Source organism: Cryptomeria japonica, chromosome 1 (assembly GCF_030272615.1).
Source record: "Cryptomeria japonica chromosome 1, Sugi_1.0, whole genome shotgun sequence".
NCBI classification, from domain to species: domain Eukaryota; kingdom Viridiplantae; phylum Streptophyta; class Pinopsida; order Cupressales; family Cupressaceae; genus Cryptomeria; species Cryptomeria japonica.
In genome coordinates this window covers 22,102,703-22,123,508 of record NC_081405.1, presented here as the reverse complement: position 1 = coordinate 22,123,508, position 20,806 = coordinate 22,102,703, and the positions used below count along the sequence as shown (strand labels likewise).

General features: G+C 35.4%; 1 protein-coding gene across 1 annotated transcript; it reads left to right on the top strand.

Annotated features, from left to right (window-relative positions):
- Positions 1 to 19,698: 19,698 nt before the first annotated feature.
- On the top strand, positions 19,699 to 20,473 carry LOC131028705 (protein SPIRAL1-like 3). The gene is made up of 2 exons (XM_057959036.2): positions 19,699 to 19,945; positions 20,179 to 20,473. Exons 1-2 carry the CDS (start codon positions 19,751 to 19,753, stop codon positions 20,254 to 20,256), a joined length of 273 nt encoding a protein of 90 aa, XP_057815019.1. The 5' UTR covers positions 19,699 to 19,750; the 3' UTR covers positions 20,257 to 20,473.
- The last annotated feature ends 333 nt before the right edge of the window (positions 20,474 to 20,806 follow it).

Below are 20,806 nucleotides of genomic sequence, written 5' to 3'. Positions count from 1 at the left end.
CGAATCAGATAGCAAACAAAGGCAAACAACTGAACTCAAAGATACAGATGGCATGAGACACCAAAGCCTGAAGAGCTGATCAATCAAACCAAGGAAGCATTAGAACCAACAAGACAAACCTCCCCATAATGCTAAAAAGGGAGAGGGATAGGAACACTAAAAAGAACAGCCAACAAGAACTACATGACGACGAACTAGGAACATCAAGGGTGCAAAGAAAGTACATGGTGTCGTGGAAGGAACACTCACTTGACATACATCATGAGGTGAATGTCATGGAAGGAACACTCACTGGACAATGGTAGATGGCAAACAAGGAAAACATCAACCCCCCATGGCACTTTATAAGTAGTGCATGTACAATAAGACACAAGAGGTGCAATATTTCATGTAAACAATGCATGATGACACTTTATCTTCGTGCGTTTGCATAAATACAAGTTACAATGATAAAAATATTGGAAATAGAAACGAGAACCAAAATAGAGACATCCTACCCAGAGAAGAGATCCCAGGACTTGAAACAACCAAGATATCCACCAAAGTGCTGAAAAGCAAAAAATTGAATAAAATATGCATGGAGTAGAATATGGAAATAAAACTCATATGGCTAGAAAGTGCACAGAACAAGCTTTCCAACGATATAAAGTTTTTGAAAAATGAAGTTCGGATGCTCATTCTATGGCTCCCGGAGTGCAAAAAAGAGACCCCACTTTGACTAGAAAAAAATATAGTCAAACAGAAAAATTGGAAAAAATTACCAATATGAAAAGGTCTGGCTCAGAACTAGCTTTCCGACGCCTATTCGTTTTTGAAAAAATGACTCTGTATGCCCAAGATATGGCCAAAAGAAAAAAAAAAACCCATCTTTTTTGGCATAAAAAGGGTAAAAAAATTATTATTATTTATTTTTATTTTTTTGATGAAAATTTTCTGACGCATTTGCAGGTATAGCTATACAGATTTTTGTGTCTCGTAAAGCATGTCAATGAAAAAATCATGGCCCGTATGCACTTGTCATCGAAATAGGTCAAATTATATATCAAAATGACTGGAAACACCCTTCAGAAGCCAACAATGAGGTCTTTTTGGCCCAAACTACTCTGATTTTTTTCATAATTTTTTTGATGAATTTCTCAAAATTCATGCTAAAAAAAAAGGCAAAACCAAAGAAAAAATTTCAGAACCCAAATTTGACAAATTTTATATGGAAATGGGGGTTTTGGGGCGTTCTGAGCTCAACAGTGAAGTCCATTTGAGCCCAAAATGATCAAAAACAAAATAGCTACCCCATATCCAATTAATTTTTTTGAAAAAAATTGAAACCCTCCTCCAAAAAATCTTCTGAAAAATCAGGAACAAGCGGCAACAGATGTAGGCTCTAATACCATGAAAAAGTTGAGGAAATACAACTTCAGAGATCCCAAGAACACCTGTATGCAAATACCTGTCACAAGAGAAGAATGGAAGCACATAAAGCAAAAAAGCATAAATGCTCTGAAGAAGAAAATTATCATTTAGAAAGGGAATCAATTGATGAAAAAGTACAATACAATCCTTATAAAAGTATAATAGCAACCCTAAAGAAACCCTAAAGGGATAATATGTATTTAATAATTAGAATAATTATTAAATACCTATAATATTTATTAAATGCCTAAGTTTAGCTTAAGCGTAGAGTTTAATAGACTAATAATTAAATAAATAATTATTAGCTAATACAAGATAACTCTAACATTGTGCACTTGGATTTGGCTATAATATGTCGAGACGAAGCTGCCCTGTGAATTTGAGGAAAAGTTGTCAAGACCATGTCGAAAGTGCACACGGTCCTCCGAAAAATCCGTGAAACAAAAAGGGTTTTACTACCTCTGTGAATGGAGTCTAAATCTACAAATATAGTTGCGCATGTGCAACCTACACACGGAAAAGAGAGGAAAAGGGGTTGGGATTGGGGGTTTTCCTTCAAGTCAAACCCCAATTTTGGAATTAACCAAATGATGAAAGAATGTACTTGCAAGTAAATGCAAATGAAAGACTGAAATGTAATTCATCTCAAGGGAGGTTGTAGATAGAATTGATTGTGTGAAATTGAATGTTGAAAGGGATCTCCTCTTTAATGGTTGAATCCTTGACTTGAATGTAACACCTAGCCTTGGAGGAGACTTGAGAATGCTCAATCCTTGAAAGGAATGCTTGAATGCTCTTGAATTCTTGAATGTGCAATCTTATGTATTTGAACTTATGCCAATTTTCACCTTATCCAACCTATGCAAATGGGAGGGCGAATGCGACATATATATTTGTCGATTAGGGTTATTGAACTAATTTCTCATCATAGGCCAACACAGGGAAAGTTTTCCCACTGAAATTGTAAAGCTCAATGCACATTTTGAATGAAGGGACACAAAAATAAGGTAGGGATAGGGGCGCCATGCCCTTGTCCTACCCTTATCTCAAGACAGGAAGTAGGTTCAAGTAGTGCGGGTGACAGGAAAAGTGTAGTTCTGGGGATTGAGCAAATCTTGGGTCTCTAATCAAGCTTGGGGATTCAATTCACCAACGTGAAGACCCTAATGTCATCGAAAATTACAAGGATCAAAATTTTATGATACTACACCCGAAAAAACATAAACCCAAAACCCGAAACCTTGAGGTGAAGAACAAAGAGCGTCATTAATTAAAAAACATGACTAAAATTTTGATAAGGACATCAAATTTTTGTATAGTCATTTTCAAGAATATCATGTTACTACTTATCAAATTGCCATTAGTTTTTATATTCAAAGTCATACTATATATTCTAGTCGGTTAGCATTACCGAATCATGCAGTGGGTACACACAGAGAAGTCGGTATGAACAGTCTAGTCAGTTACAGAAGAAAGCAGTCACAGAACGCAGTATTCACCGAGTTGTTTACCGAGTATCTTTTTATGGCTACCGAGCAGTAAAGTTAACACACCAAGTTGATATTCACCGAGTGAAATGTGTTACCAAATACATTGAACCTAGACATGCACATCTAACCGTTATTACATTGGAAATTGCACTAGAAGATTGTGTATGATTGCAAGGTCAATCTAACCAATGAAATATTTTATTTAGTTATTCATTCGAGGAATCTTGTTTGTAAGATCGAAGCAATGAATTATATCACCTCTTTAAGAGATCTATTTATACAACATGGGAAGAGAGTAAAAAGAATGTATGTATGAAGGAAGACTGTTACAGAGACATAGAGAGGTCACCGAGAAGGTTTTCAGAGAATAGTCGAAGAATAGAGTAAACAGAAGGGTTTACCGAGTTACTATATGGGCTACCAAGGTATTCTATAAGCAAGGTAATCTATTCTAAGCACATATAATCTGCTATAACATTTCAGATGTAAAGTTGCAGATATTTGTAATGATTTTATTGTAATATTGTGAAGTTGTAAGAGAAACCTTTAATAGGGTAAAAGACTCTAATCAAGTCTATAAATTGTAAAGCCTCTAACTAGGTGCAACATTTAGATTAAATGTTGTAAAATCCTTTAGCAAGGTAGATCTAACAGATCTTGTTACTCCTAATAGGGTAAGCTATCAGAAATAGCTAAATGTAGCTCTAACCAAGAAATCTTTATTATTGCAGTAGTGAAGTTGTGGGTGCCATCCCCACTGCAGTTTTTCTCTCTAACGAAGAGTTTCTGCATAAATATGTGTGTTATGGAGTGAATCATGTATGATTGTTATCTATTTGTTTTAACTTTATTTTATGTTACTACACTATTTTGTTTATGCATAACAGTAAGGTTATTATTGAAGAAAGGTTTTGGAGTACTGATTCACCCCTCCCCTCTCAGTACATTAGCTTTACGTATTGGGCCTAACAATTGGTATCAGAGCTTGAATCTTGGAAAAGGGTTTAACTACCTGAAGAGAAAGATCTTATCAATGGAAGGCTATAAACAATCTTGGAGGATTATATATCTACAAGAAGAGCTGGATCATGCAAATCAAGTGATTGCAGACATGCAAAGACAAATGCAAAAATCTCTGAAAGTAAGAAGAAGATTATCTGATGACTTGCAGGATTCTCAAGAGTTAGTGGAACAAATAGAGACATCATCTGAGAACAGTATATCTAAAGAAACTGAAGAAATGATTGGAATGTTGAAAGAAAAGAACAAAGCATTGGCTGATCAGCTAAAAGCAATGAAAAGAGAACATGAACATTTCAGTACACAGCTGACTAAAAATCTAGATGCATTAAGGATAGCTGAGGATAAAGCAAGAGATCTACAAAGAGAGAAACAACAACTTGAAGTCTTAGTATCTGATAAGAATGATGAAATCATAAGGCTAACTGATATTCAACAAAATATGATAGATCAATTAGGTTATGCACATCATGAAGCAATTCTAAAGAATGATGAAAATCAAACATTGAAACTTGAAGTATCAAGGTTGACTAGTGAACTTGAAAAGAGAAGAAATCCAAAGAAACATTGAAGAAGAGTTATGAAGCATCAAAGATGTTGGATGAGCACCTGAATACAAGAAGACCCAACAAAGATGCAGGACTCAGTTACAAAGGAAAAGAATCAACCGAGAAAGGAATTCATACTACCGAGAGAGGAGAATCATCATAGCAAGCTGGAAACAAGAATAACATCAAAAGGAAGAAGCCTATTTGCTACTACTGTGGAAATCAAGGTCATACTACCAACATATGCCAGATTAGAAAAGGTAAGCAATTGAATATCACTAAGTCCAATGGATATTGTTACAATTGCAATAAATATGGTCATACATCTAATCAATGTAGGACAAAGTCTGTTAACAACTATCAAAAGGCAAAATTCAAAGGGTTTTGTGGGAACTGCAATAGATATGGACATAATACCGAGAAGTGCTGATCTAAGTAAAAGGACTGTGAGATTTTGCCAAGATCAAAAGCTCAATGAAATGTACAAAATAGAGACATAATATGGGACAAGAATAAACTGTATTCTCATCAATAGAAAATGATCAATAATCAATTCAATAGTTGTTACATACAATGTAGATGAGCTTGCTTATATAGGCAAGGCTAGGGATATGTGAGCACACAAACATGACATGTGGCTCAATAAGAAACAAGGGTAGGTAGGAAATAGGTGTGGGTAGGTAGGAGAAATAATATAATAGTCCACATGAGGTGGATCACCCACTGAATGTGGAGTGTAACAACAAGAGTGGAGTGAAACAACAAGATCAACACCATAAAAGGTGGAATTTCTCCTACACACACTATACCAATGTGGCACAAACACCCAAGTGTCTCATATCCAAACTACTATGAAATGCATTATCCTAAGTAAACTTAAGTAAGTGTAATAATATCCATGATGAATAATTATTTACACCAACAAGAACTACATGCGGTATCCACACCGAGCAAACACTAGAGGTTACTGAACTCACATAGATCCTTACCGACAATATGCAGTAGTACCATGGGATTACAATACAAGGATATGGTGTGAATTTTGTGGAAGATATTGACATATTAGTGCTAACTATTTTATAAGGTTTGGAATGAACAACCAAATATCACGGAGAAATCCTGGTATGGCATGTTTTCATTGTCACAAAGTTGGACATTTAGTTGGAGATTGCAAAGATCAACCTAGAAGAAACACTGAAGAGATAATAGAAAAATTCAAGATGATTTGGAAAAAGAAGGAAATCATGTTAGATGAAGAAAGCACCTTACCTACCGAGTTAGGTGCACCTATTCCAAATTAGTCAGAAAAGGTATGAAGGGACTACATTCCCTAAAGGTTAAATCATAACAGTTCCTATTCTATTATGTACAAAATTTAAAATATGCATAGTTAAGATGCAATTAGTTAGTTTGAAATTCTATCAAAAGTACTTTACAGGAAACCTATCAAGTCAGTGTATACAAGAAGCCTATCAAGTCTATTAATGAAGGAAATTTGGTTACTCGGTTAAAAATAAAAAAAGGAGTAAATCAGTAAAAGGTGAACTGAGTGCATTTAATGTTTTGACCTAACTTGCACGGAGCTTGATAAGGTATTTTTGAGTACTTAAAGGTATTTTCGTGGTCATTTTCATTCACCAAGTTTTCAAGAGAGCAGAGCAGAGCGAATCAAGGCGACCAAAATTCATTCAGAGAAAATTTCAAGGTATTTACATCAAATCTATTCACACTATTAAGATGGTTTCCGATCTAGTCAAATTGCTATTATCTACCAAGTGTGAAGCATCAATCATTTGTAAACCCTAAGGATAGTTTGCTAAATTTTACCTGAAACCTACAATGGCGCCCAAGATCCAATATCCCATAGTTGTCAAAAATGTGGAGAAGCCCTCGCTGAAATATTCTTTGACTCTCAAAGTCGCCTCTGAACCGGATGACAAAACTGCATTTTCACTCATCCCGGATCGAGTCTTGTTAGTTGAAGATGTTAGATTCTTCACCAAATGCCGTGTTGAGGAACTCAGTCATGTTGAGATTAGTGATAGATATGATGAACTCTGTACTAATGGCAAAATGGATAGCAAATTCGAGCATATCAAAATCAAGGGATTAACTGAAGCCCTAGCCTATCCCCATGTGTTCAAACCCCAGTGGGTTAAGTTTGTCTTGAGCAGAGTACATGATGATTTTATGTGGCTAGAGGAGCAACCATTCAAAATCACCAAGGAAATCATTCATGTGATCACCGGGTATCCTATCTATGATCATGCACGAGCACAGAAAATGATATCATAGAAGGAGCTAATCAGTCTAACTAGAGTAGAATCTGATTACCGAGGATTGAAATTGAACAATGTCACTGATGTAGAACTCAAGTTTGCAATTAGAGTAATTGGTTACTATTTCTTCCAATTTGCAAGGGAAAACAGTGTACCATGTGCCACAGTTGACTTGGCCTACAAAATAGTGAAGAAGGGAATGCAAGTAGATTTATGTGAAGTGCTACTGAAGAACTTGTTTGAGAACCTGAACACAATAAGGAAGCTGAAGAAGAACAACTCGACAAATACACTGAAGTTTGGTTCACTTCTTGTATGCATGTTTTTCTACTTTGAGAAGTTCTTTCCCTCAGTCGGTAAAGTAGTTTGGGAGCTACACCGACCTATCACCCATCAAATCAATGATTTTATCAAGAAACTGGGAGATAACTTTAATGATATCTTGGATGACTATTTTAGCAAATTTCAAGAGAAGATGCACAACAGGTACTGGATTCCACCACAGCTGGTAGAAAAATATAAGGATGATATATGTTTTGAGGTAGACACTGATTATTGTTATATGAATGCTATTGAACCGAGGACTCAATCTTTGCCACCAATGGGTTATGAGATTGACTATGATATAACACAACAACAAATTGATGCCTATCAATCGTTGCCAAGGCATGCTACTAAACTAAGATATGGAACATATGAAGAGGTGAAGGAAAAAGTAAAAATGAGCATTGTAGTACCTAAGGCTACAAGAAAAGCTACAAAAATGATAAAGGTTTTATTTGAGAAATTCAGAGAAGAATCCTCCTCTACACCTATCAAAGGCAATCTTGCCATTACCGAAGAGGAATCAGATGCTCAAGAGGTAGAAATAACATTAAGTACCGAGTTGCCTAGGGGTAAAGTTTTGAAAAGAAAGAAACAGGACATTTCAAAGGCCCTACTGACACCACCAACAAAGAGACCCAACACTAGAGCATCAACTGCATCACCGAGTAAGAAACAAAAGAGTGTTATTGTACCGAAGGTAACCAAGACCTATAAGAAATCTACTCAGAGACTCATTTGGCAAAAGAGTCTAGTGATACAGAATCTGATGATGCGAACAAATTTTAGATTGTAAAAAGCAAAAAGGTAAATATTCATAGTGTTGAAAAATTTTGTGCCAATCTTAAAGAATATGGTGGATTTGTAGGATTTAGATATGTTAAGTATGAGACTAGGAATAATGATGAGAAGCGACAAATTGAAGAAGTTGTCATCTGCACACTTCTAAAGTTTCGGCTAGCTCCATTAGAACTAGTAAAGTCACTTCTGAGTGAATTATACTTACATATTGATAACAGATGGAAATATGGAATGGACTCAGAGAAACAAATAAGAGAAAGAAGTCTAGTCCATCTATTCCCTGATATGTCTGTAGCAGAAATCAAGGAGCATTTGACCACACACAATTCTAAATTTCTTGTCAAACAGAGAGCCTTAAAATTGATGAATGGGCTATACATTCATGCGGAAAATGAGACAAAAGCCAAGTGGCAGGAAATCTTCAAACTAAAGGATGTCAGTGAACAAACTCAAGTTGAAATTGTTGATGTCACTGAGCAAGATCCTAATGTCATTGAGCAAGGTCCAGACCCGGCTGACACTATTCAAATTGATGAAGATGTTATGGATGAAGAAGCACTGGAGCAGGAAATGATTGAAGGCACTACCTATGCAAAACTTGTATCTAGTGAATTTGTTTTAGAACAAGTTCAGCCTTATCCACCAGTGAAGCCACCTGTCTCAACCGAAGCTCCTAAGGACACAGATCAAGGCACCAAAGGTCACAAGTCTGAAGCAGCAGAGGATACAACCAAAGATCAGACGTCTCAAGCACCGTCAAGTACTACAAATGTTACAGCTGAGACCCCTAGCATCGAGACACCCAAGGACACTACAACGGCTACAAGAATTGACCAAAGTGTTGCATCTACCGAGCAACCTATCGAGGGTCAGAAAGCCTCACAAGCACTTGTCTTAGTGCAACCGACCAAAGGAAAAGAGAAGAAGGTGAGAAAGCATAGTTTCAAAATTGATTTGACTAAATCGATAGTGTTGCCCAATGTCGATATCTCAAAATTAAAAGGGCAAGCACTTACCGATTTCGGTGAATTATGCAAAGCAAAGGGCCGAACAGGAAAAACAATTGGCTATTCAAAAGAAGAATAAAGTACTTCAGAAGGTCAAGACACTACTAATAGAAATGCTACCTTCAGCAATAGTGTCAACCGATGCAGCCATCCACATTCAACTGGATGAACTCCTTACTCAAATAGAAACATTTGGAGTTGATGCATCTGAGTACTTAAGCAAGCTAAAAGATAAAGAGCTTACAACAAAAATGATTGAAGAGGTACAAAAAGCTCTAGCTATAGGAAAAGTAAAGCTTGTCAAATTCATTGCTGAGTTGTCCCCTCAACTCAAGCATATTCTTTATTTATTTTAGAAACTTTGTACATTTTCCTTATTCATTAAAGATATCAAGAATAAAACTGATGCAATTGAGAAAGAGATCACTGATCTCTCAACTAAGTTGACCATCGAGCCTAATTCAGTTCAGAATTTTTATACCAAGCTTCAACAGCTCATGGCTCAATAGTTAGAACTTAGGAATGAAGAGCATAAAATCAGGATGGATATAATGACCCTTCAAACATTATTCCTTCCTCATCTCTCATCAGTACAGGAAAAAATCAATAGAGCTACATGCCTATCAACTACACAAGAGGGAAGCACTCTTGATGGCTTAATATCACTATTAGCTTATATTCAAGCACAAAATTCATTAATGGAAAGTGTAAAGGATTCACTCTCAGTTGCCCTCACCGATGCTCGAAACAAGTATAAATCTATTTTTGATCAGTTACCACCCCCAGATGGAAATTAAGTTTTTGATGTTTGTCAAAAAGGGGGAGTAATATTATAATACTACATAGGGGGAGTAATACCAGACAAAGGGGGAGTAATACTATATTTGGAGAGTGGCACAGTTTTGAGTATTGTATACAAGGGGTGTATGTCGAGCAGAATATACAGAGCAAGCAGAGCACACAAGAACAAAATAGAACCGAGCATGCAAAATTCAGAGTTATGTACAGAATAATGATAAGGGGAGTATATCTGCATATACTATTTCATTGACTATTGTATATATTGTCAAGTGTAGTAATTTTGTAAAGTATATAGATTTTTGAGTTATGACTTTGAAAGTAGTTTTTGTCAAACATCTCAACTAATGTCAAAAGGGGAGATTGTTACTACTTATCAAATTGCCATTAGTTTTTATATTCAAAGTCATACTATATATTCTAGTCGGTTAGCATTACCGAATCATGCAGTCGGTACACACAGAGAAGTCGGTATGAATAATCTAGTCAGTTACAGAAGAAAGCAATCACAAAACGCAGTATTCACCGAGCTGTTTACCAAGTATCTTTTTATGGCTACCGAGCAGTAAAGTTAACACACCGAGTTGATATTCACTGAGTGAAATGTGTTACCAGATACATTGAACCTAGACATGCACATGAAAATGTGTTACAAGATCAAGGCACATCTAACCATTATTACATTGGAAATTGCACTAGAAGATTGTGTATGATTGCAAGGTCAATCTAACCAATGAAATATTTTGTTTAGTTATTCATTCGAGGAATCTTGTTTGTAAGATCGAAGCAATGAATTAGATCACCGCTTTAAGAGATCTATTTATGCAGCATGGGAAGAGAGTAAAAAGAATGTATGTATGAAGGAAGACTATTACAGAGACACAGAGAGGTCATCGAGAAGGTTATCAGAGAACAGTCGAAGAACAGAGTAAACAAAAGGGTTTACCGAGTTACAATATGGGTTACCGAGGTATGCTATAAGCAAGGTAATCTTATTCTGAGCACATAGAATCTGCTATAACATTTCAGATGTAAAGTTGCAGATATTTGTAATGATTTTATTGTAATATTGTGAAGTTGAAAGAGAAACCTTTAACAAGGTAAAAGACTCTAACCAAGTCTATAAATTGTAAACCATCTAACCAGGTGCAACATTCAAATTAATGTTGTAAAATCCTTTAGCAAGGTAGATCTAACAGATGTTGTTACTCCTAATAGGGTAAGCTATTAGAAATAGCTAAATGTAGCTCTAATCGAGCAATCTTTATTATTGCAGTAGTGAAGTTGTGGGTGCCATCCCCACCGCAGTTTTTCTCTCTAACCAAGAGTTTCTGCATAACCAAAATATATGTGTTATGGAGTGAATCATGTATGATTGTTATCTATTTGTTTTAACTTTATTTTATGTTACTACACTATTATGTTTATGCATAACAGTAAGGTTATTATTGAAGAAAGGTTTTGGAGTCACCCCTCCCCTCTGAGTACATTAGCTTTCCATATTGAGCCTAACATATCACACGTTACTCTAGAAGAAATAACATGTTATGGATAGCCCAATGTAGCCTTATCTAGTCCCAATTGTCATCCACATGGTATCTCTAGTGAGCACATGTTACAAAGCTCTGGCACATCAAACCAAAACAACAACCTAATTGACCCACACGCACAATGATCACTTTGTCACTTTAAACTCTCTATTTGAAAAAGGTCAATTCTCTTCAAACTCTAGAATTTGATAGAACAAATGTATGCATACTCTCCTTCAAAACCACAATTCAAAATAATCAAGATAGACATGCAAAGTATAACAAACTGCTAGTCTAAACACGTTGTCTAAGGAACACAACTTAGAAACATACCAAAAACACTTTTGGATCACCTTCAACACCTAGAATGGATGCAAGATGATATTACAATCATATGCCAATTGATCTTACAACTTGACATTTTACTTGTGAAATTGAAATGCTCAAACATAGATTTTATGATAGTTGTGGCTATACAATTACATGTTGATTCGACCTCATAGTGTGCTCCTCTCAATCACTTGACTCCTTTGTTACATCTTTTGACACCCATTTGACATCAATGACAATGTATGTTCAACACAAAGATCCATTGAGAGCTTATATTATTTTAGTTTTATAGTTCCTATTATTTTTGCAAATTAAGGTGTCACAACCTTAGAAATTCTTAAGTTTATTTATTTATTACTTAATATTCTCTTCCCAATTATTTAATATTGTGAGATTTTGCCAAGATAAAGAGCTCAATGAAAAGTACAATATAGAGATAAAATATTGATAGGAATAAACTGTATTCTATCAAAATGAAAATACTGATCAACTAGATCATCAATCGTTACATACATTGAATATGAGCCTGCTTATATAGGCAAGGCTATATGGATATGTGAGCACACAAACATGACATGTGGCTCAATAAGAAACAAGGGTAGGTAGGAAATAGGTGTGGTGGGTAGGAGAAACAATATAATATTCCACATGAGGTGGATCACCCACCGAAGGTGGAATTATCGCTCCACAATAAGTGGATATGATAAAGTAGTAACAAGATCAACACCATAAAAGGTGGAAATTCTCCTACACACACTATCCCAATGTGGCACAAACACCCAAGTGTCTCATACCCAAACTACTATGAAATGCATTTCCTAAGTAAACTTAAGTAAGGTGTAATAATATCCAACATGAATAATTAATTACACCAGCACCCCCCCTTAAGTGCAACTTAGGGGAATGCACTTAAGTCTACAATGCAACTAAGCAATGCAAGATGGGTCCCAGATATGAGGCCATGTTAGGTACCCATGTACAAATGCAAATGCATGCAAACTAATGCAATAAAATCTCTCACAAAGCGGGGAAAGAGAGAAAAACCCAATGGGAAAAAACCCTCACCCAAAAGAAAGATGCAATCTATACAAGAGAACTCTCATAGAAGTATGTGAGGAACAAAACCCCATGTGAGGAAAAAGTCCCCCCATATGAGAGAAGAAGAAGAAGAAGAGAGACTAGGAAGCCCCTCCTCAATGTAGAATCTGTACCAATGATAGAAGCTTGAAGATGAATGAAGAAACTTCTCCATGAACATTGAACCACATTCCTCCCCTTACGAAGAAACAAAACCAAAGGTGTATCCATGAAGTCTCCCCAATCATGAAGGGAAGATGTAGGAAAAATACTCATGATGAATGGAATCTTTGAAAACTACTCAAGTGTCCCCATGTCAATGCTGAAAGATACCCCCTCCAAAGGTGGTAAAATGCTCCACATTGCTGAAAAAGGTACTCCAAGATCTAGTGGAGATGAATGTAGAACAATATCCAAAGACTCACATGTCTCCTCTAAACATAAAGAGACCTCCTCCAACTTTTGTACAAAAGTATTAACAATCATGTCAACCTCTAAAGAATGATCATGTAGAGAATGCACAAGAGGGTTAGAGTGATCCCTCACAACAATCGAAGAAGGTTCATATTCATCAAAGAGAAGATGAATTTCATCAATGATGTCTCCCAAATCTACAATGTAGGACTCCACAAAAAAACCTACAATGTCTGTCAAGTAGGCATCCCATGAAACTGAAGCTAGAAGACATAAAATATCCTATTGCACTGAATCACAAGAAGGCAAAACTGAATCAGGTGTGAACTCCATAGTTTTCCTAGTTGCCCCATGTGTGATTTGATAGATGGAAATAAGATTGTTTATCAAATGGGGTACACACAACACATTATTGAAGGAGTTATCCCAAATGGCAATAGATCCTTTCCCAATCACATCCATGTATGTATGATTTCCCATCAAAATTTGCAGCATGTGGCAAGGCTCAAATGTAGAAAACATAGACTACGAAGATGCCATATGATGAGAGGCCTCTGAATCTAGAATCCATCTCCCTGAATCATGACTTGTAGTAGCACAAAGAGCTTGTCCCTTTCCTTTATCTTTCCCAAAATAGAAATCCTTTCCTTTATCCTTATCCTTGGAAGAAGTCGATGTAGAAATTCTAGAAGGTAGGTTGATTTTGTTCTTCTCAAAAAGATTCTTCAACTCATCAATATCCTTCTTGTAACAATGATGTTCATCATGTCTTGACTTCTTGCAATAGCCACAAAAAAAATTGTCCTTATAAGATTTCCTCTTAGGTGAGAATGTACAATCACCTTGTTGTGGAGAGGAGGATTGTGCTCCATCTTGTTGTGGTTTTGACTTAGGTTGGTTTTTATTCTTGCCTTTTCCTTGATTGCTTTGATTCCCTTTGTTAGCCACCAAGCTTGTGACTTTGAAGATTTGAGAATCCCCATCTTGGTCAACTTAGATTGCTTAAGTATCAACATCTTTGTGAATGAATCAAATAAGGGAGAAGTGTAAGAGGAAACTTGAGCTAACCGATGGGTGTGAAAGCTAGATACAAAGGCTGCATACTCTAAAGGAAGCTGGTCCAACAAGTTATAAACCAATTGAGCATCCTTTTTGTCAATTCCACAATCCTTTAGCTTTTCTCTTAACTCATTTTCTTTTGTGACATAATCTTGGATTGTATCAAAATCCTTGTGATCCAAAGTTGTGAGTTCACTATCAAGCTTGTAGCCCTTAATCTCATCAACTTGACCATATAATTTCTCATAAATATCCCAAGCCTCTTTAATTGTAGTACACTTATGAATGTGAAAAATGAGGTCATTTGATACATACTTTCTCAGTGTTCCAAGTGCCATATAATTATTAGTGAGCCATTCAATTTGAGCATTAGGATCAGCCTTAGGATCAGGTGGTGTTGTAATAGTTCCATTTACATAATGAATGAGTCCTTTTTCCATTAGTTTACTCCAAGAATTAATCTTCCATGAATCATAATTATGAGGAGTTAAAAGTGGAAATTTAGGAGAACCCATAGCACCAAAATGAAAAAAAAAAAAAAGATAGAGAGAGGCACAATCACACAAGACACCCCCCCAAAATGGTGATTTGGCACTTTATACTTAGTGTGTATACAATGGGCCCCTTGCAAAACAAGGCAAGGTGGACTTCTGATTTCAATCTTACAACTTCCTCAAATAGGCTATAAGAGACTTCAACAAAAACTACAAGCGATCTAAACTGAGATCCAAACAAAATGCAAGTACCAAATAAGCCAAGAATGGCCAAATAATGAAAGTAAAATTTATACTCAAAATCACTACAAAATAATATCATATTATGAAAGTATACAAAAAATTATGCACTTTAAAAAAAAACGGCACCTGAAAAGGAGGTCATATGACCCCAAACAAAGCCTTCGAAGTTACAAAATCGGTTCAATCATGAGAATCTGCAAATTCTGAAAAATCCATCCATCAAAATCAAAAACTTCATCCACTACTGTGAAGAGCACAAAATTATAGCCCATTTCAAAAGAAATTGCACCAAAAAAGGAGCAAAAATGAGCAAGATATGGCCTTCCAAAGTTGAACTGCAAAACTGTGAAGCCCAATGAGAGGGAATTAAAAAATTTCAAAATACTGCTGATGTGGCACTGATGTCAACAAGTGACAGGCTTAAATTTGATGCCTGTCTTCCCATCAAAAACATTTCGCCTACGTGCCCATTCGGTGTCCGTACAATACGAACTGGCTGACTATGCAAGCTACGTGGCGATCGTATGATGTCGTGGCACCTGGTGATTGGATGTCCACGTGGAGGGGTCATGAGGCACAGGTGGAGGCCGCTCACGGGACACAGTCCGGTGGTGAAGTCAAGCACCAGGAGTCTGTAGGTTGCCGGTAGTGGTCGGTAGAATATGACCAGCAGGTGTAGCCGGAGTGGTGGGAAGTGGCGGTCAGAGGCAATTGGAAGGGTCGGGGCCGACAGTCGGTGGAGCGAAGATCGGCGCTGGAAGAAACCATGGGGGCAATCGGCACCGGAAGTCGGGGGCCAAGTCGGAGTAGTAGTCACCGGTGGGAGTTCGACGGATGAGGATTTGTGAGCATTGATGGCGGGAGTAGGGCGGTCGACAGGGCCGACAGGACAATCGGGGCGGCAGCGCGAAGACCACGGATGACGAGACATACGAAGCCTAAAACACATGCAAGTGCAGACAAAGTACAGGGGGGTCTGCGGACCCCCAAAAACTTTTGATTTATTTATTTTCTCTTTTTTTTTTTCCGAAATTTGTACAAATATAGCAAAATTGGCAAAAAAAATTCTCTCACCAAAATAGGCAGACTTTATAGTCAAAATTTATGGAAATAGCCTCCCGAACTTAATCGTGATGTCCAAATCATTGTATGATGCCCCCAAAAATAGCACCTCCTCAGATCCAAAAATTGAAGCCTCCAAAAATGACTAGTCAAAGATGCTCTAATGGCTCTGATACCATGTGAGATTTTGCCAAGATCAAGAGCTCAATGAAAAGTACAATAGAGAGACAAAATATTGATAGGAATAAACTATATTCTATCAAGATGAAAATACTGATCAACTGGATCATCAATCGTTACATACAATGAATATGAGCTTGCTTATATAGGCAGAGCTATATAGATATATGAGCACACAAACATGACATGTGGCTCAATAAGAAACAAGCGTAAGTAGAAAATAGGTGTGGTAGGTAGGAGAAACAATATAATATTCCACATGAGGTGGATCACCCACCGAAGGTGGAATTATCACTCCACAATAAGTGGATATGATAAAGTAGTATAAAAGATGGAAATTCTCCTACACCCACTATCCCAATGTGGCACAAACACCCAAGTGTCTCATACCCAAACTACTATGAAATGCATTTCCTAAGTAAACTTAAGTAAGGTGTAATAATTTATCCAGCATGAATAATTAATTACACCAACAAATATTTATATTACTAAATATTTGTTCTCAGTCAAAATGGAGTTTGAAACTTTGGGTGGAGTTTGAAACTTTGAGTTGATACTTTTACCACATACTAATGCACTAAAAAATGAGTGATTAGTTGTCCAAAGATATATGTTTACTAGTCTTATATGAAAGACCTATTTTTGAAGATTTTATAACAAATCATATGGCAAGTGTAAGAGCTAAAAATAAGGGAGATTACTTTAGATGTGATAATCAACATCTATGATAAATTTATTATAAGGTGGAAATTACATACTATTATTGGAGGTTTCATATATGTGACATGCGTGAACATTTTCGTCTCCACTTTGATAAGCTATTTTTGAATTTGCATGGCTATTCTTTGTATCTAGTTTTGGCCCATGGTATTAGAATTTGGTTTACAATACCATTTGTAATATCTTATATTGTATTTATCTATAAATTGAAGATTTGAGATATTAGTTTGTATGATGAATTTTCACATACTAAAGCTCTTCTAAAATGCTTTTAAATTTAGATTATGTAATGTATGTTGGTAGATACTTTTTTAAAAGCTTGTTTTACAAGTGTATAGATTAATCTATTGAACTACTGAAAAAATTTCAAACTTTAGATTTGAAAGAATTAGGTATTCTGATCTCAAAATTTGATGTAAGAAACTGTTTTCACAACCTTTCCCACCTTACAATAATTTCCTATAAAGTCCATCCTTTATTATAGATTTCTTAGTTATAGTAAGGGAGCCTACAAATCTGATGACGCAATGAACAAAATGGCCAGCCCCATGCCATGTCTTCTCCATGCCTCCCAACCATGTGTACAGTTTGATTGGATGTGGTGGCTCTTTCTTTCAGGCATGTCACATCAGTACTTGTAGTCAGTTTGTCCCTACAGTCCGTTCAGCCTCTCTTTCCCCGTAAAACAAATTAAATTCTTTGTTTTTGTTCTTTTGGAATTTTTTTTTTCAGGTCATTTTCATTCTAACTTGTATCTTTTATAGTAAAATTGTAAATAATAATAATATAATCCAAATAATTTAAAGATATGTGTAAATTTTTTTTATAAATTTTTTTAAAAGATATAAATCATAAAATTATTTAATAAAGGAAAACAAATTTTGTTTAGGAGATTTTTTTAGGGTTGAAATTTTAAAAATTACTTTAGTTTGTTTTTAATAAACTAAAGATGTTAAAAATTTTAAATATAAATTTATTATTTTTTTGAAATAATAAAATTATTTTAACTTGTCATAACTTATTATCTTAAAATATATTAAATATTAAATTATAACAATGCTATTGATTTTTTTTTAAATTTAAAAATTATTTTAACTTGTCATAAATTTATTTTAATTTGTGGTAACTTATTATCTTAAAATATATAAATATAAAATTATAATAATTAAAATAATTATAAATTATTCTAAATTAAAATAAATGATATCATTTTTTTATTATTATTCTTTATTAATTATTCTTTATCATTATAATTTTTATTGAAAAGATTATGAATACAATACAAATAAATGATTTTTATCCTTTTTTTATATTATTCTTTATTAATTTTTTTTAATAAAGATTATATTATTTATTAATTAATTTTTATTTATGAGGAAGATTCTTTTAGGGTTTGGAATGAATCTTATTAATCTTTGAAGATCCTAAAATAATAGAAATATAATTGATATCTACATAATTATGTTAGAAAATAAATGATTGAAAAGAGCAATCTATAATGGATTAATACTTCTTCATCTTAATTCTTAACCCTAACCCTAACCAGGACATCGACACTAACCCTAGCCATAATCCTAACCATAACCCTAAATCCTAAGCTTAATCATAAAACTAACCCTAACCCTAATCCTCTAAGCCTAACCTCAACCATAATGTAAATCCTAACCCTAACCTTAACCATATTCCTTCCTGGAGGTTTGGAATGAATCTTATTAATCTTTGGAGATCCTAAAATGGTAGAAATATAATTGATATCTACATAATTATGTCAGAAAATAAATTATTGAAAAGAAAAATCTATAATGGATTAATGCTTCTTCATCTTAATTCCTAACCCTAACCCTAACCATGACATCAACACTAACCCTAGCCATAATCCAAGCCATAACCCTAAATCCTAAGCTTAATCATAAAACTAACCCTAATCCTAATCATCTAAGCCTAACCTCAACCATAAAGTAAATCCTAACCCTAACCCTAACCCTAACCCTAACCCTAACCATAACCATAACCATATTCCTAACCATAATCCCAAGTTACAAGTCTAACAATAATTCTAACCCTAACTCTAACCATGTTGTAAATCCTTACCATAGCCATGATACTCTAAAAGATACAAGTTAGAATGAAAATGATTTGAAAAAAAAATTCCAAAAAAACAAAAACAAAGCATTTAATTTGTTTTATAGGAAAGGACTGCAGGGACAAACTGACTCCAGATACTGATGTGACCTGCATGAAAAAAAGAGCCACCATGTCCAATCAAACCGTACACATGACATGGGGGGCATGGAGAAGGCATGGCATGAGGAGGGCCATTTTGGCCATTTTGTCCATTGATGTAAGAAACTGTTTTCACAACCTTACCCATCTTACAATTATTTCCTATAAAGTCCATCCTTTATTATAGATTTCTTTAGTTACAGTAAGGGAGCCTACAAATCTGATCGTCAAAAGGGCAGCTCAGCAACTTAGCTAATTGGTAGCCTGTCATTTCAAATAAGGATAATGATTCCTTGGCAAAGAGACGTGTTAAGTTGCTATTGTCACCTCTCACCACTAACTCCATTTCTGAAGGGCTACCACAGAAATTTACAGTGTAAATCCACTGTTCACCGATGTGTATGACATCTTTAAAGTGATTGCGAGGGACCTTCTCTCCTTTATTGTAATGCCTCAATCATTGTCTCTACCATTCATCAAATTTAGGTCAATCATTGTAGTTAGATGGCCTCTCTTTATTCCTTGACAACAAATAATACTAAATGTTATTACTTTTTTGGGTCCTCTTCCTTATGGGGGACCGTAGTGGGTCAGATAACTTTAGTGCACTATTCAATAAAGCATATTTCTGAATGTCGGTGAAAAAATCTTGTAGAGGTGTGGTGTATAAGAGATTGATTGATTAGTAGGTTGAGGCAAGAGAAAGCTTTTACAATCCTCGTTTGAAGGTGCAGTAGTGAGAATGGGTCGAGGTGTTTGCAGTGGAAGGGGGCAAAGCTCTTTGGGATACCTATTTGGAGGAGAAGCCTCAGTGCCCACAAAAGATATCCCTCAAAACAATGAAAGTGTCCCTCGAAACAATGAAAATGACAATAAGCAGCCAATTTCTAATAACTACCATCGAGCTGACGGTCAGAATGTTGGGAATTTCATTACTGTAAGTTGGTTTTTTTTTTTTCCTCTTGTAATCGATTTTTTTTAAGACTGTTTGGTGTCAAGAGCGACCTTATAAACATTCAATTGTTGGTTTGTTGTTTCCCTTATAATCATTCTATTGTTAGTATCTTGTTTTCTCTTATAATCATTCTATTGTTAGTATCTTGTTTTAGATTTAACCTACTGAGAAAGGAGAACTGTCTTGATGATTCTTCTGGTCTTGTATTATTTCAGGGGAGACCTTCGACAAAAGTGCAGAGTGTACCAGGTGGAGGGTCTTCTCTTGGTTATCTCTTTGGAGGACAGAAATGAGAAGGCAACAAATTAATGATGTTCTTCATCTCATGGCTTCGTTATACAGATATAGTTAGCTATTACCTCTGTAAATGTGGGCTGTTCATCTGTATGTAAAATAAAGGTTTTCCCTTCTAGTGTATAGCTCTAAGCATGCAAATATTCATGCTCTCAATCTCCTCACAGGTTTATTGTATGATTGCTAATTACTTAATAGAATATGCATTTTAAACCATTGCAACTGCATCTGTAGAGAGTTTTCTCAGTGAAGAATACTGATGGTGTGATTAATGAAGTATCCATCTGGATTAAGTATACTAAAAACGCTCATTTGACGGAATCAATGAAGAGAAATCATATGGTTCTCTTTTGTGAATTTTGAAAAACGGTTATCTAGTCATCAGGATGCACAACGGTATCTATGGCTAGATACTACATAATTGAAGTTAATTGAAGTTTTGAATTCTCATGGATGAGGATTGTTTGTAACTTGTTCACTATATCATCACCTCAAACAAATAACAACACTCCTCGTCCATGAGAAGTCAAAACTTCAATTATGTAGCAT

Coding starts and splice junctions, on each gene's coding strand:
- LOC131028705 (XM_057959036.2), top strand. CDS start 19,751: ATGGGTCGAGGTGTTTGCAGTGGAAGGGGGCAAAGCTCTTTGGGATAC. Junction 19,946..20,178: donor ATGTTGGGAATTTCATTACT/GTAAGTTGGTTT, acceptor GTATTATTTCAG/GGGAGACCTTCGACAAAAGT.